At 39.2% G+C, this 17,436-nt stretch overlaps 1 protein-coding gene across 2 annotated transcripts; it reads right to left on the bottom strand.

The window, feature by feature from the left end:
- Positions 1-3,747: 3,747 nt before the first annotated feature.
- On the bottom strand, positions 3,748-17,403 carry cd99l2 (CD99 molecule-like 2). Of its 2 annotated transcripts, XM_044022324.1 has the most exons (10): positions 17,203-17,403; positions 13,694-13,756; positions 11,019-11,072; positions 9,113-9,229; positions 8,159-8,239; positions 5,924-5,992; positions 5,769-5,822; positions 5,552-5,671; positions 5,056-5,121; positions 3,748-4,841 (listed from the first exon to the last, which is right to left on the bottom strand). In XM_044022324.1, exons 1-10 carry the CDS (start codon positions 17,276-17,278, stop codon positions 4,780-4,782), a joined length of 762 nt encoding a protein of 253 aa, XP_043878259.1. In that variant the 5' UTR covers positions 17,279-17,403; the 3' UTR covers positions 3,748-4,779. The 2 variants fall into 2 exon arrangements, with proteins under 2 accessions (XP_043878259.1, XP_043878260.1); XM_044022325.1 differs by lacking the exon at positions 8,159-8,239.
- Between the last annotated feature and the right edge of the window lie 33 nt (positions 17,404-17,436).

Here is a 17,436-nt window from a genome sequence, read left to right as displayed (position 1 = left end):
AGTGCTTTATAAATGGAATAAATGATCATTTTCATTATGATGCTGTCGAATACTCAGAAGTCCTGCGCTGTGTGACATGAGATGGTCCAGCCCACACAACACACTCATGGGTTCCCCTTCTTCTTCTCCTCCTATTAACACTATAATTAGTGAACAAGCAAACGTCGGCAGCATCCGACAGTTGTGACGGCCCACATCGCGGTGCTGTGACGCGGAAGATGAATCCACATTCGCACACCTGCCCCTGGATTGACACACACGGCTACACAGCCTATGCTCCAGATTTCACAGACACATAATCCAGTCCAATACATAAAAGAGCAAAGACAGTCTGTGTCATCTTTGGTTTTGCAACATGCCAAAGGGCGTTTGCTAAAGCACAATCAAAGAGTTTGAATACATTCAGTCGTGGTTTGTTGTGTCTCTGCGTGTGCGATGTTCACGTTTCACCCAGTGGTGCAGTGTAGAATAATAAGGCATCATAATTACAGGTGTCACAGGTGAACGCAACACGCAAAACCTCCTAATAATAATAACAATGATCTTACAATAGTCTTACTTTTAGAGACTCTACTTGGTCTGACTGGGCTACTCATTATGATGTCGTGTATGTAAAACAGCTCGTACAACACATACTCTCTCAGTATCTGCAAAGCCGAAGGACACGGAGTACAAAATATTTTTTCATCCAAGCAAAACACAGTGTAAAGTAGTACACGCAGTATTTCTAAGCCTCACACGACCTAATTCAATCACACCACCACAGCACTGTCAGAACCACGGTTACCTTCTGTCAGAGAGGACACGAAGACAACATGCTCACACCAGACTAACGCAGCGACGTAGCACGAGTAAGCAAAGCGTCACTTCAGGAAGTGTCTGTGTACAGCTGTACACTTTGCACATGATCAACAACAGGTTTGCCTTTAGCAAGATATAGAAGGAAGCTAGTAAATTACAGCCATGTCGTGGTGTGTTTCATTTGTAGCAGGAACTCAGGGGTGCATTCCCTGACTCGGTAACTCGGTCACTACAAAATGACACCGCAGTAAAGGTGGCTGCACAAGATATACACGATGTGTTGGGTTACTGTGGGACCAGTGCTATATAAGGACATAATGGTACGTTCCATTTGTAGACAGGGAGCGTTCCTGAAGCAACCAACAATGACAGCAGCTCCCATGATGACTTTTACTTTTAATAGCACTTATGTCGTACTAGTTTTACAGTCAACTACTCATGTACACAGTACTGTTTAAGATTAGTTTTGTCAACAATGGCTGAAGCAGCATTCCATTTACTGTACATCTGAAGTCGGGAGCGACGTCACCTCCAATTTCACCACTTTTGAGAGAGAATTGGGAAAAATCCAGAAGACAAACTTATCCCTGGCTGGCCAGTGTTAGCAATACCAGTGGTTGAACAACCTCTACATGGTGTTTTGCACACACAAAGAGCGTAGCTGTGCATCTGTGTATAAAAATGAAACAGTACTATGTGTACGAGTGATTTACAGTGAAAGCAGCGCTCGTATGGGGGCAGCAATCTTGGGAGGTTGTGAGGTTGAGTTCTTGGGGACGTGCCGGACACAGACAGGAAGGTCGGCCTACAAATGGAACGCAGCATAACAACAATGGTTTGTGTCCGTGGTCAACTCTGACGCGGGAGGCTAAACATGAAACAGTATAGAAAAGTGTGACTGAATCTTCAGCTAACTGTTGGTGCGGCGGTACACAACAAACACGCTTTGAAAAAAGTTCAGCTAAGTTATTAGGAAAAGTTAAGCTGGTTACAAAGAGTAAAAAGAGCAGGCAAAGAGTGTGAACACACACACACACACACACGTATGTTATCAGTACAAAGACAGAGCAGCTCACAGTAATATATGTACAACCATCACGACAAACGACTGCTGCTACTGTCATCTACGCAGCTACAGCACAGTCCTGTAGTTTCAAGGCCAGTATTTAAAGGCAGATTCACACTAATATCTGACTTCAGTCAGGTTTCCATCCATCAACACCACACAAGAGGCAGGAGAAAGAAACGAAAAGACGGGTGTTTTTCATTTCTGCATCTTGGAAATAAAGTAGTTTGAAGTGCTCGTCATAAAGATGAAAATGTAGGATTTTCAGCTTTATTCTCCAAATGCGTAATGATTCAAAAACCTATTCCCATGGTGGCCATTATGGAGAGCCCATCATATCCTGTAACAGAATCTCAGTCAGCACTTAAGCACTCTATTCTTTAGCCCTCACAGCAACTGTTTTGATTAAATCCAAGAGTTTAACACCGCACACATCAATATGCAAACATTAATATTTTAGTCAACTTTGGCACAGGTTTGGCAGAGAGTGTGTACTTGTATGTGTATCTTTGACTCATAAAGCATAGGATTCAAGGACATTTTGAGTGGGTTAAGACCTGGTTTTAGCTCCCTGAACCACTCACACACACTTCACAATTTGAGCCCGATGAATCCTGGCATTGTCATCTTGGAATATGCCCAACTGCCTACACTGTAAAGAAACCTAAAATAATAAATGATGGTGTATAAGAAGAGCCAAAACGTGGGTATTTGATCAATCCTGAGGGTAAAAGTCAACAATGAACTATAAAGATTCTAGTGTCTGTCACAGTGATGGAAATGATGGCCACAAGGGGAATGAAGATCATGTCTTTTCTGCATTAACTGGCACCTCAGTGCTAACACGGTCAAAAACAATGTTAGCGCAAATGATCAAATTATTAGCACACATTTCCTGTCTTTTCACTCACACACACACAGAGAGAGAGAGAGAGAGAACAGAACATGTTGTGAATTACAAGCTTCATATTTATGCTACGATGAGTGTGGTGACTCTAAAGTGTGACGTTAACATCCTTCACTGTTTCCAGTGCGATTCAATAAAGTACGTCCCTCTATTCATCTACTAACTACCTATCAAATTCACCATCAACATGTTGAGAAAACAAAACAATCTCCATTGTCATTAAAACTGGCTGACAAACAACAACTATGTACAGTAAAAAAAGATGTTCCAAATCCAGAGATCCAAATCTGAATAAGGCAACTTGATACGTTTCATCATATAGACAAGACAAGGGTCAGTGAAGTAGCATGTAGCATGTAGCATGTAGCCTGTGATTACCTGCAGTAACTACAGGTCTATGAATATGTACCTTGTCCTTATTAATGGACTAAGCCACGATCAGTGACTTGACTGATAATTAGTATTATTGTTAGCACTGGATATAACTTCATAATAATAACAAATAAAATGTTCCATTCTAAGACAATGGTCTCACTTTTAAATGATGGAACTCCTTGAGTTTATCTCTTTCTGGAGCAGTGGTTCCCAAACACTGGTTCAGAGACCCACAGATAGGTCACATGAGATCTTTTTTTGATCAGGAGCAATTTTCCCAACTTTTTACTTGAGATGTTTGTGTTTTGAATAACATGCATATAAATAAGTTTATGCATGTCACTACATTAAGCACACATGGCAGCCTGTGGCCAAGGGGAAAGGGAACTTGACTTGTAACCGGAGGGTCGCCGGTTCAAATCCCCACCCGGCCAAAAGGGCTGGGGTACCCCTGAGCAAGGTACCCAACCCCCAATGCTCCCCGGGCGCCACTCAGTGTGGCAGCCCACTGCTCCTACTTGTAGGATGGGTCAAAATGCAGAGGAATACCCCCCCTAAGGGGATTAATAAAAACTAACTTTACTTTATTTAACTTTACATCTGCTCTTCATCCTAACAGTTTGCCATCTTTAAAAAGTGGGTCAGCATATGTAAAAAGTTTGGAATGCACTGCTCTAGAGTGCATGCTTTGTAACAGCTGCTGTCATAATGTATTAGTACATTACCTACAAACTGGGCTTTTTTTTTTTACATTTAATAAACCTGCCCTTTCATAATTAGGTGCTACAAGGCTGCAACAGTAAATCAAATAATCAAGTTTTATTTTGTTTTTAAATAAAAATCTGTTCTCTGATTGTTCAACTCCTTGAATGTGATTAATATCTGATTTTCTTTGATTATCTAAACCTAAGAACACAAAAAAAACTGAGTATCTATGTTTGACATTAGAGGACATTGTTGTTTTTGAGGTTTTGAAAACACTTATTGACATTATTCACAGTTTTCTGATCTTTTATAGACCAAACAACTAATCCATTCCATCTGACAAAATAGCAACCGATGAATCAATTATAAAACAATCGTTGATTGCAGCTTTAGAATTGTTCACTTAAATGTTCTTCATTCACAGACACATTCTGTGATGTTATTCCACTTCTACTTTTGACACAAATAATAAGTTATGAGGGAGAGGGAGAAACAGAGAGAACGAATGATACGTGTGCCCTCACTGATGAACACACAATCTTAATTCACATCGACACTGCTAATTCCAGTTTTTCCCATTTTCTTCCTGTCCCAACAGTGTCTGATCACATGCTGGGCAACTGTAAACCAACAGTGTGGTTAAAAAGTAAACAAACCATGACTATATACACATACATTTGGCAACTGCTGATACACTGTTGGCCAAGTTTACAGGAGAACATAAAAAATATCCGTGTTCACAGTCAGTTTAGAAGAACTACAACTCCCGGCAGCAGAGGTGCAGGATAAATGTGGAGCATGCTACATAACACACTGTAGCATAGCCATGTGTGTCTGTGTGTGAGTGAGTGTGTGTGTGTGTGTGTGTGTAGAGGGGTGGTGGATTTAGGTGTGTGTGTGACCTCTGACGTTGCTGTGTATGTGTTTACACAGCGTTCTCTTCAGTGGGAGGCTCAGCGTTGGAAGATTCCAGTAGAGTCTGCTGGACTGCAGAGACAAAATACAATCAGACATCTGATGAATAAACAACAACACCTGCACAACACTGTCAAACAAGAATCAGGAAATAAATGTCAGCAGGAAATCAGTATGGCAGCAAAGGCTTCTATATGAGCAAGTCTGCTGCATCAGACTGATGAAGGCTGATATACATTTAAATATTTAACATATCAATGTTAAATGTGTGTGTGTGTGCATTTACCTTGTGGTTCTGTAGCCACCACAGCGTCAGGGTTCTCAGCCTTCACCATATCAGTGTTCAGGCTCTCTGTGAAAAGAATGGTGCATCATCAGCATACTGCGCGATACTGTTGCTATAACTTTAATCCCCACTACTAGTTACTGTGGTTACTAACTGTATTTACTGCTTTTACCATCACACCTACAACTGATATAATTGATATTTTCACTGGAAACACTGTTAAGAGACATGAACACCTCTTCTTGCACATGGGTCAGAGAAGTTTAGAATATAAGTGTTTAAGTTAAAAAAAAATTGTATTTATTCCTCATCATTCCTCATGAAACATGTTCAATAATTATCGATATCGATCGATATGAAGTAGTTATATCGTGATATGCTCACCCTGCCTTAGGTTGACTTGATGCAATGACTCAGAGACAGTATAGTTAAGCTAGCACACACACACACACACACACACACACACACTGGTGATAGTGTAATGTAAAAGTCTTACGCTGGATGCTGAAGCACAGCTTCTTCTTCTGATAAGAGATGTAACTGGTGATGGCACCCATCAGTGCCATAACTACGGCACTAGCAATCCCTGCAATGGTGCCCACCTCCGCTGTGGTGTCTGGGCAAATACACACACACACACACACAGATACATGGTAAGCTGAGGCAGACACATATTAATAAAGACCCATCAGAGACAGAGAAAACCAACAAACCGCTGTTGTCATCATTATAGTTAATCACATCACTCTCGCCACGTGAGTGTCCACCTGTGGAAACAAGAACACACAAGTGTCACACTTGTCACTCTTCGAGAATAACAAGGGTGTCATTGACTTACAAACAGATGTTCTATACAAGTCTAATTTACCTTTGCCTTTGTCAGGCTTGTAGGATTCATCTTTACTAACATCTATCAGATCAGTGTCAGAAATTCCACCTGAGGAGATATGAAGAGTCAAAACACTGAAGTGTACCATAAAAGCATTAAAGTTGACAAAACCTGTGATTTCCATTTGGTGCCTGTATACCCAGATGCATGAGTCATCTTGAGAGATGCTGAGTTACATTTACATTGGATGTCGGAAAATGTGAGTGATGTCAAAAGTACTGATTTACTGTGAGACAAATACCATAGAAGTGCAAAGAAATGAATGGTGTATAATTGTAATGGTAGGTTTATTTTAACAGGGAGAGACAGAAAATCACATGAAACAAAAGATTCATTAAGTGAAGTAAGTATTTGACCCCCATCAAAACATTACTAAGTTCTTGGTGGCGAAACCCTTGTTGGCAACTACAGAGGTCAGACATTTCTTGTAGTTGATCACCAGGTTTGCAAACTCAGGAGGAATTTTGGACCACTCCTCTTTGCAGATCCTCTCCAAATCCTAAAGGTTTTGAGGCTGTCGCTTGGCAACTTGAAGCTTCAGCTCCCTCTTCAGATTTTCTACCGGATTTAGGTCTGGATACTGGCTAGGCCTCTCCATGACCTTAATGTGCTTCATCTTAAGCCACCCCTTCGTCGTTCGAAGACCCATTTTAAGTTTCTTGGCTGAGAAACACCCCCAAAACATAATGCTTCCACCTCCATGCTTGACAGTGGGGATGATGTTCTTTGGGTCATAGTCTGAATTCCTCTTCCTCCAAACACAGTGAGTCGAATTGATTCCAAAGAGCTCGATTTTGGTCTCACTTGACCACATCACCTTCTCCCAATCATTCTCCAAATCATTCAGGTGTTCATTAGCAAACTGATTATAAAGTTCTTTGGTCTTGCCCATGATGGCGAGGTTGGTGTCTGATTGATTGATTCTATGGACAGGTGTCTTTTATACAGGTAACAATTGAGATTGACTATTTAAAGTGAGTCTGTGGGAGCCAGAATTCTTTATTGTTGGTAGGAGATCAAATACTTATTTTACTTAATGAAATGCAAATAAATGTGTATCTTTGATATTCTGTCTCTCACTGTTAAAATAAAACTACTATTAAAATGATAGACTGATCATTTGTCTGTCAGTGGGCAAATGTACAAAATCAAATCAAATTATTATTTCCTCCACGGCATTTGCCATTCACTCACAAATTCATCCATGAGGAACACATTTTCCATCACACATCTTCAATACACAGCCGTCAGAAGCAATGTGGGGTAAAGTGGACACATCAGCATGTAGACAAGCACAGTCGGGAATCTAACCCACAACCTTCCAGTTAAAACCAGTCCAACTAAGCATGGCTGAATGTGAACCGGTCCCTAAATCAGGTTTATTGCACCTTTACATTGAGAATGGTTGAGTGACGCAGATACTTGATGTAAAATTGCCTACGCATGCTTACTCTTTAGTTACTACTCTTACTTTTATTAATCCTCTGCTGCTTTAACATTGCTCATCTCAAGAAAGTTCCACCAGATTATATGTTTCTTTCTAAGATGCAAACTTGTTATATGGAGCAAAGAAACCAGAAAATATTAACATTTAATAGGCTGAGAGCTTTTTAAAATACTAAAAACAATCAAATTGATTATTAAAATAGTTGGGAATTAATGTAGTCATCGCTTAAGTCATTAATAGTTATATACAAACACAAGTAAATAAATACACAATACCACCAAACAGATAAAGCTTCAACATTCGCACATTCACAGCATGTCTGTTAATGGGACTCGCCTGTCTAATTCTTTTTTCAATTTTTTAATAATGTTTGTTTTTGTTAACTTAAAAACTCAGTGTCTCCACTGACTGAAGAATGGCTGAAGAGGAAAGTTGATAATGTATTCATGCTTGTGTCTACTGTATATTACTGTACATAGTCTCAATTTTATGGCTGCATTTTGGACAATGGCACATTTAAGATTAATTTAGCTACTTGTAGAGACACATGGGGAACATTATTGTTATAATAAGGCAACAAAGGGCATAAAAAAGGACAAAACGCAGGCTCCATGTGGATAAAGAGCTGATATGCTACAAAAAAAACAAAAAACGTTAGCAGATTCTCGTGTGTAAGGCCCCTAAAAAAAACAAAGGTGAAAGGGCAAGTAAAATGTAACAGGTTATAAACAGAAAGATGGCAAAAGAAAGAAAGGATGTCCACTAACCTCCCTGCCCTTTGTTCTTGTCTTTGCCACCAATGTCATTGTTAGGATCTAAGGCATCAGCCAGGTTCAGGTCATCATCAGCTAGACAGGTAGTAGTAAATAGTAACAGTATACATTAATAGTATTTATTTGATTTGTTTGTTTCTCAATAACGGACAATAACTGTAAACATGAGTATTTTCACCACGATATTAACTGAACAAAGATAAAATAGCAGCAATAACCAAGGTGACAGAAGATGCACCAACCAGGATATAATGGAACTAAAAGAATTGGCTACAAGATGGTCTGTGGTTACTATGGAGACAACTAAATCCTTGAGCTGAAGCACAAATAGCATTAGATTTAAAAAAGAGACAATAAAAGAGTAAAAAGTACAAATTGATAAAATGTTATATGAGTGACATTAAAATGCTGTCTTACTCGCCAGCATACAGCACTAGTGATTTATTTTGCCAATCTAACATAAAGGGATTTAGTGAAGTGAGTAGTTTTGACACAATGTCATAGAATCTTATGGCAAGTGAACACACACAGTATAAAGAGAACAAACAGGGCTGCAACCAATGACTTGATTCATCTAAATTATTTTCTCGATAATTGGATTAGTTGATGGGACAGAAAATAAAATCCTTGACATGATGATTTTCTTTTTTCATCATCTTTTTGTCCACAAATCAAAATTATTATATGGAGCAAAGAAACAAAGAAAATATTCACATTTAATTATTATTATCATTATTATTGTTTATTATTATTATTTTGTTATTATTATTACTATTTGGATACTTTATTATTATTATCATTATTGTTGTTGTAATTATTAATAACAACAATAATGATAATAATAAAAAAGTATCAAAATAGTTGTTGCTTAATATAGTAATCGATTCATAAAGATTAGTCCTTGCTAATCCTTGCAGAATAAACCTGGAGACAGTGTTGTAATCTCACCTGGTTTGGGTTTGGGTTTTGGTTTGACTGGAGCTTTTGTACTTGAGGGGACCTTGGGTGGAGCTTTGGTGGTGGTGGTGGTGACACTGTCTTTAAATAAATCCCGCAAATCAAAATCTGCAGAGAACATTGAAAGCACATGATATAAAAATATATAGTATAGGTGAAAATACAAATTACAAGACAAGAGTGTTAAAAAAATTAAATCATGAGAATAATATGTTAGACTGTATGTTACTATCAACAGTTTGGTGCGTATATCCAAAAATACAGTGTTTAGAAGGCTTCATACACATTTTTGCAATACCTTTTAGGGATGTACGATATTTGAGTTTCTTGTCGATACATCAGATACTTTGAGAATATCTTTATATCTCATTCCCAACCTAAAATAAAACGCAATCACACTATCTCTGTCCATCCCGAATCTTCAGTCCTCTTCACTCACTTTACTTGTGCAGCTACTAGGTAATCTATGAGAATCTTATTAATATTATTAATTTCATCCACGCATATTATACCTACTTCGTAGGAACAAATTAGTATTTTGTGCACACGTTTTACCTATTTCATGGGAAAATGTAGTATTTCATGGCCACAAATCACAGTTTTTTCCCCCATGTCATGTCCGCGGGCTCCGTAGATACTAATACATTTATATGTTTATTCCTACAAAATGATTGTGAAACTACTAAACTGCGTTCCAAATTATTACGCAAATGATATTGTTCTCTGATTTTCCTAAACAGTCGATGCCAATGACAGCATAATTTATAAAAGTCCTCAACCACAACAGTATTTTTTCAAAAATAAAAATGCACTGTTCCAAACGATTACGCACAACAGAGATTCAAAACAGTTTCTAGCTTGTAAAGAAATGAAAATGGTCATTTGTTGGACTTGCAGCATTAGGTCATATTTACTGAAATCAAAAGCTATTTCAATCAAAAACATCTTAACTGGTCAAGTTACATTTTATCATAGGATTAACATAAGATCTATGAGGGTGGGAGGCAGTTCACATCCAAACAGCAGCTCTGGGAGGGTCACAAATGAAAAATGCTGGTGTTTTATGGGCCACAAAAAGGTATAATTATAGCAAATATATTGCTTGAAGGAATAAAATTAGCCAAATAAATACTGCATCTTTCGTTTTAATTATTATTATTATTATTAATAAATATAATCAAATCCAGACAGCAGCCAGTAGGACAGTGGTGGACGTCACTTGACTGTGTTGAAATGATGCTCATAGTGCCAGGTCGTGAAAATCAATACAGAAAACACACTGGTTTGGTGCTTGTCCATTCACTCTGGAACTGACGATTTTCAAAGTCAACTTTGCATCTCTTTACCTTGGCGAACGACATCAGTTCTACTAACGTGAGCATCTCAGATCTACCCCACCCATGAAGAGTGCAAGAGCAGTGTGAGTGACTCCTGTTGCAGCCAGTGTAACATAACATACTGACGTACCCAAACCAGGTGACAGCCGTTGAGACTCAGTTGCTCTTGTTAAAACAGTTCTAACTGTTTTTTGTTAAATAAAGCTTTTTTTGAATAAGTATATATTACAATGTATACAATCACAGAAACAGAGACCGAATGTAGAAGATAAAACTTTTCATTAAGCGAACAAACCTAACCATCTCCAAACACAAGGGGAAGATGACGAGATAAGCAACAGTGAATGCAGGTGCAAGAGAGGGGTGGGATATCAACGTCATTGTAGGATACTGGTTGTCTACATGAAAACACAAGGGTGATGTTTTAAAATGTTCTCCCACTCTGGGACCCATTTTCAAAAAATAGCATTTCAGCAAGTCAGATTGTATTTTCTCATATGACTGGCGATTATACAAAATAGATGTGATCCTTGTCTCAACAGGTGCTGTGTGGTTCTTACCTCCTCCTCCTCCTTCTCCTCCTGCTGGTTTTGCTGGTTTGGGTGCAGGTGTTGCTGTAATTAAAGTCAGATGTATAATGTATTCTCTTTTGTATTCTTCGAAAAATTATAAATATATTTAAATCTTGTATGTTTATCTAATAAAGATGTCCACCACCGCACACTCAGAGGATCTCATTGTTGTTCCATTCTTACCTTGGGGAACCAGAGTAAAATGGTACAGTACTGTTCTCAGTCGAAAAGACAAGCCTGACCCAGGGCTTTACCATTCCAAACTACCAAACTAAACCGTACCATGATGGATGCACAGCAATAGTCAAGTGATGACAGCGCTATGTGCTTTGAACCAGCATAGGACACAGTGGCTCACTCTCAGTAAACCATTGGATATCTCAACTAATGAACTCTGCATTAGCTAAGAATTTCAGGATTGGAAACTTGTGTAACAGCAAGATAAAGTCAAGCACACTGCAATGACCCAAAACACATGCAGGACTTAAAGGGGACATATTATACCCTTTTTCCCCCATTAAAATAGTTCCCTGGTGTCCTAATGAACATGTCAGTGACATGCCTTGGTCAAAACACCATAAGGATGAAGCATAATAGTAGTTCAATAACCTTGCTAAACCCGCCCCTTTCAGAACGCTCGGTTTTCGTGCATGGTCCCTTTATATGCAAATGAGACACAGGCAAACACACACCCACTTCTTCCAGGGGGTTTCTGATTTGTCCTCTTTACAGCGCTTTACAGCTCTATTCGTCTCCCCCTCCCTCCACTAGTTCTCTGACAATATCAACATGTCAGCGTGCGCAGAAAACAGCGAGAGTGCCATCACAGGAAGAGACGTCCTACATAAGGATCGAGCTGAACAGTGCCAAACTGTAAATCAGTTAAAAACACTTAGGAACAGCACCGCTGATTGCCACCGCTGATCGCCAGCGGCGCGCGGCGAGCTGAATAAACTGCATGTTGCTGTATCAGACTGTGCTGACCACTGATCGCCACTGTGCTCCGGAGACCTCGCCACCGCTGATCGCCACCGCTGATCGCCAGCGGTGAGCTGCATAAACTGCCGCTGTATGTTACTGTATCAGACCGGTGACTGTGCTCCAGAGATCGCCACCGCTGACCAGCTCCGGCGATCAGCGGTGCTGTCCCTATGCCCCTAACTGATTTTCACAGAGAGTGCAGCACCACTGACCAGCTCCGGTGCTCCGCTGGCGATCAGCGGTGACAGCGAGTGCAGCACCGCTGATCGTCAGCGGCGAGCTGCATAAACAGCTGCTTTATGTGATTGTATCAGACTGAGTCTGTGCTCCGGTCATGGAGGACGTACTGAACAAATATTTTTAATTAGCACGTGTCAGAATGGTCAGTTATGAGCTCTGTGTGATCTTTTCTTAACAATGTGTGTGTTAGTACGTCGGTGAAATACGACTGACTAAATACGGCGACCGCTGGCCGCAGTCTGATGTGAAGTGGTGCGAACACACGAACGCACGTTTGCTGACTTTATCCGGCACATTAGCTTCATATATAAAATCCTCTGTAAAACACTGTGCTCCACTGTGCAGCCACCAACAGCACACTTGTCCCTCCGCGTTGACATAATACCGCTCTTCCTCCCTCGCCTGCACTCTCGCAGGGACAAGGTGGAGCTAAGGTGGAGCTCGCGAAGTAAACTTACTGGTGGGGCGGTAACATTCGCGGTGAAATGCGCATGCTGCCGTCATAAGCGCAGGGAATTCAACATCGAGTGTTTTATCGCCTATACTTACACTAAGGGGAACCACGAAAACATGACTGAGTATTCTTTTTCCACACTTTGGCGACTGGTAGGGCCTCCAGAGTCCCAAATATAAGTATTGAAATGGTTAAAAAGTTGATTTTGCATAATATGTCCCCTTTAAGAGCTGCTGGACCTCTGCTGCCCAGTTTGGAAGGTTGTGTCACTGGCCAAAGTCACAGAATAACACCTCTGAGTGGGTCAACAACTCCTTGATGTAAAAGGTTGCATATTCTATGAAAAAATCAATTTTTCCTTTGTGACCACACTGGTAACACTTTTTTTAAGTGAGTGCAAACCTATGTGTCTCTATGTGCAGTCAATCCTAATCCTAACTAACTTGGTTTGGTTTTAAGCACATTGTGTCTGCACCTCTAGTTCATAGTACCTCCTCAACATGGGCGGGGTTGTCATAGCAGGGTTGCATGACGGGCAAAGCAGTTCTTTTCCATGTGCTGAATCATTAGTATCAGTTAATTAAAATGATTTGTTCATCGAATCGTTCAGTCCTTGTTGCATGACCAGAGCACAGTCTCTGTCTGACACAGTCATTGAACTCAAATATGGCAGAACCGGTTGTGATTCAGCTCACGGTCGCTAAATGTTAGTATCGGCTCAGCTCGCTTGGAACATCGCCAGAGCAGGAACCAAAAGAGGCACCAGGTACTATCACTAATGGAAAAGCAAAAAAAAACAACCCAAAAATGAATAAAGTCAAGTCGAGCCGAGTAGTGCTACAACTGCATCATGGAAAAGTGCCATTAGTGTACCATTTATCCTTTAATCCAACAACAGTGAGCATACAGAGAGTGCGACTCGGGTGTTTATTCAAACAAATAAAGGGTCATTTCATGTAAACAAAAGAGTAGAGTTCTGTTGACTTACTTGGTTTACTGTCATCAGCACCATCCAGAGCATCAGACAGCTCAAATGGATCCTGAGACAGGACTAGAGTCCAGAGAAGACAGAGGGCAAACATGTCACTCAATCTCACACAGTATAACTTCTTTCTCATTACAGATTGATATATGTCAGAAGGTAGGCCTGAGTTTTTGTCAAAGTCCATGGGTATCTACCAGCACCAATATCAGTTCAATTAAGACATTTTACATAACTTTTTACACTGTCCGTAACACATCTGTGCTGAATCCTTTACATCCAACTATGACCAGCCATTTCAAAAGCATAATGATGACAGTAACAGCCTGCAACATGACTCTATATAGTGTGTATATGGTCTTGGATATCATCACATGGTGATAACTTTTCCTGCTGTAAAGGCTTTTGCATTGATAATCATCATATTTATTAGATTGGATAATTTTGTAAAATACATGTAATATACCAAATTACACATTATACATTTAAAAAATACATGGAATCGATTCAATTATATTTAAAAAGGACACTTAATAATTTGTCTAATTTTAAGCCTAATTATTTGTGCAGAATTTGACCATATTTATAGTCAAATTCATTGTTTCTAACACACACACACATCTTAAATTTAACATTAAAAACAGTAGATATTTTCCAAGTGTATTTACAGGTTATGTTCACTCTCCTTTGAGAAGCACCAAACATCTAAAAGAAAACTTTTCATGAGTCCAGAGAAACAACTATATGTCACGATATATCTTGTATATCGGGATACAAACTAAAAATATCCAGACATTATTATAACTCATATCGTCCAGCCTTACAGAAATATTGATTTGATTTATATCATGATAAATTAAGATAGCAAATGATATAAAAAGTATATCACGGTAGGATCTATTCCCATATCACTCCCAGCTTCGTTGATTAATCAGTTACTTTATTTTGATTATCAATTGATCAGTTTGAGTGTTTTGTTTTGTAAATAACTAAATCAGTAATCATCAAGATTTTTCAGCTTCTTCTTTTTGGTTTGTGGGCAAAACAAGACATTTAAAAACCTCAATATTTCACGATGTGGGAAACACAGATAAACACTTTTACATTGTCCTACATTTTATGGACTGAGGAACTTTTTTGCCAAAGTAATCAGAGGTTAATTGGTTATGAAAATCTTCAGTTGCACCCCTAATCAAGATGATGGCAGAGAAGAAGAGATTGAGAATGACTAAACAAAGTAACCTCCGTCATTATAACCAGCTACGTGCACATCTTTAGCTGCTACAGTCCCAGTTTGTTGAACCACACACTCAGCTAAAAACCTTAGCTAGGTCTTATTTGCTTTTTTGCTTTTTTTACTGGTGAATGATCCCTGGACCCTGATTCAGACAATAAACAGTGGATTAGTTGACTGGGGCCCAGTTTTTGGCCAGAGGGACACGTGTTGGTGTATACACCAGCGTTTCCAAACCTTTCTATTTGACCCACATCATAACATAAATCGTGACAAGAGCACTTTCTTTTTATTTTGGCATAATTTAGACACAAATGTACAGTATGGGAAAACAATCTCACAATTATATACTTTTCTACATCAGGGGAACAAAGGCGTGCGCCCCCTTGTCCAGGTGCCGATTGAACCATAGATATATATACGTAGACGTGAGCGCTGAATCGTACGTCAACATCGCCACCATTTTGGATGTGGCAGATCTGCCCCATAAACTAATACAAGGAAATGGACTTAACTTCATAAAGCGGCTTTAAGTTAATGCCTCTTATTCACCCATTCACACACACACACACACACACACACACACACACTAATATATCTGGGAAACAAATAGGCACCAAAAACAACTATGTAACTTAAAAGTGATGATTATAAATGTTTACTCCTTATGTTTAGGATATAAGTAAGCACCAATGTATGTATTTTTCTAATGAGTGTTTACAGCTACTAATGTGTGTAACACTGTTACTGTGATGATAAATATTGAAATATTTATATTTAACATTTAATCTGTCTCTATAATAACCAGATCCTGAAATGTAGATGTGACATGAGGGTTTTCTGAATAAAGAGCACTAACGTTTACATTTAACTGATTTATATTCGTTTTTATATTAAGTGTTCTCTTAAGAGTCTGTTAACACATTTTACTAAGATCTACTCGAATCCCCTGCACTTCATCATGACTGTACTCAATCCTCGTCATAAAGATCATAATTTGGATGTGTGGATAAAGCTGCACGTAGAGAAATGATGTGTTCCCCCAGGTGCTTCCCAAAGTACATGTTTTCTGTAATACAGAGTTCTGTAATGTTCTGCATCTGTGGTAACTTGCTCATAATGATCCTTCAAAAAGCCTCAGAATGCCCCATTTTTACCTCAAATTTTTTCAAAAGCTCTGCAGCAAGTGGATGGGGGGAGCCCCCCCTCGGTCGCTCCACTCCCTCGCCATGTGCTCCCCATAGTGAAATGTTCCTAGAAAAACCCCTGTACATCATTAGATATCGATATATATCATGATATAAATGTAATCGATATTTCTGTAAGGCTGGGCAATATAACTTATAAATCTGGATATTTTTTGGCTATATCCCCATATATGAGATGTATTGGGATATAAAGGTGCTTCTTTGGACTCATGCAGTTTCCTTTTGCAGATGTCTGTGCTTCTCAAAGAAGAGTGACAATGTAAATACACTCTAAAATACAGACCATAAACAAATCTACTGTTTATGATCTTATATTACATGATCTTAAAATACACTTATTACCTTTCATTTCAAATAATACCTGCTTTATTTTCTAATGTTAAATTAAGGATATGTATTTGCGTTATAAACAATGATAGGGTCAAATTCTGCTATAATACAAGTAAGTAGGCTTAGGTGTTAAATATTAAATGTATTAAAACATTAAATTAAATATAACCATGTCAATTGTATGCTTGTTTGCATTCAATCTGCATTCAATACTTAGTGCATTCAATATAATAAATAAGATTATCAATTAATTAAAAACAGGAAAATTGACAATATGCTAAATCTAAGACCATATCTTGTCTCAAAATATCTATATTCTCTGAATTTGCATTTCTAAAAAAAACATAATAAATATGAAATGAATACTAATAGTAAAAAGCCACTGTACAAGGGATGGTTTAAGAATGAGGTCATTGCTTTGAGTGACATACTTTGTCTCCCAGAGACAGAGACACACAGACAGACAGGTCAGAGTGGATGGGGCCTCATCACATCAATAAAAATTTAACATATCTACTACATCGATTTTTAGGTGAATGATGAATATGTAAAAGCCGGTGAATGTGTTCGTGACATTAACAGTGATATTCAGATAAATAACACATGGATAGTGAGGTGATGAAGGGTGTGTGCGTGAGTGTGTGTGTGTGTGTGTGTCTGGACCGCTACTCGGCCTGGAATCACAGCGCGGCACAAAAGCGGAGCAGAGCCCAGAGTGTGCGGCACAGCACCGCGCCTCTTACCTAGCAGCGGCGACAGCAGCAGAAACAGCAGCAGCACACTCTTCGTCACGCTGAACAGAGGAGAGACGGTAGCCATGGCTGCGGAGTCTACAAACACACCCACCCCGAGTATAGAGAAGCAGACAGCGGTTACAGCAGAGGCCGTTAGACTGGGAGTTGAATGCTGCTGTTCACACAACCGCAGTTTAGGCGTTCCCTCTCACTGAGACACGCCCACAATGTGCTGCTTCTTCT

The sequence above is a fragment of the Solea senegalensis genome, linkage group LG3 (genome assembly GCF_019176455.1).
Source record: "Solea senegalensis isolate Sse05_10M linkage group LG3, IFAPA_SoseM_1, whole genome shotgun sequence".
Lineage (NCBI taxonomy): Eukaryota > Metazoa > Chordata > Actinopteri > Pleuronectiformes > Soleidae > Solea > Solea senegalensis.
This window is presented reverse-complemented; position numbering and strand designations above follow the sequence as displayed.

What these genes read in the sequence shown, in the direction of transcription:
- cd99l2 (XM_044022324.1), bottom strand. Translation starts at nt 17,278, where the DNA reads ATGGCTACCGTCTCTCCTCTGTTCAGCGTGACGAAGAGTGTGCTGCTG. An exon ending in AGGAGAAGGAGGAGGAGGAG is followed by an intron (nt 9,230 to 11,018) that starts GTAAGAACCACA and finishes TGTTCTCTGCAG; the next exon opens with ATTTTGATTTGCGGGATTTA. An exon ending in CAAGCCTGACAAAGGCAAAG is followed by an intron (nt 5,823 to 5,923) that starts GTAAATTAGACT and finishes TTGTTTCCACAG; the next exon opens with GTGGACACTCACGTGGCGAG.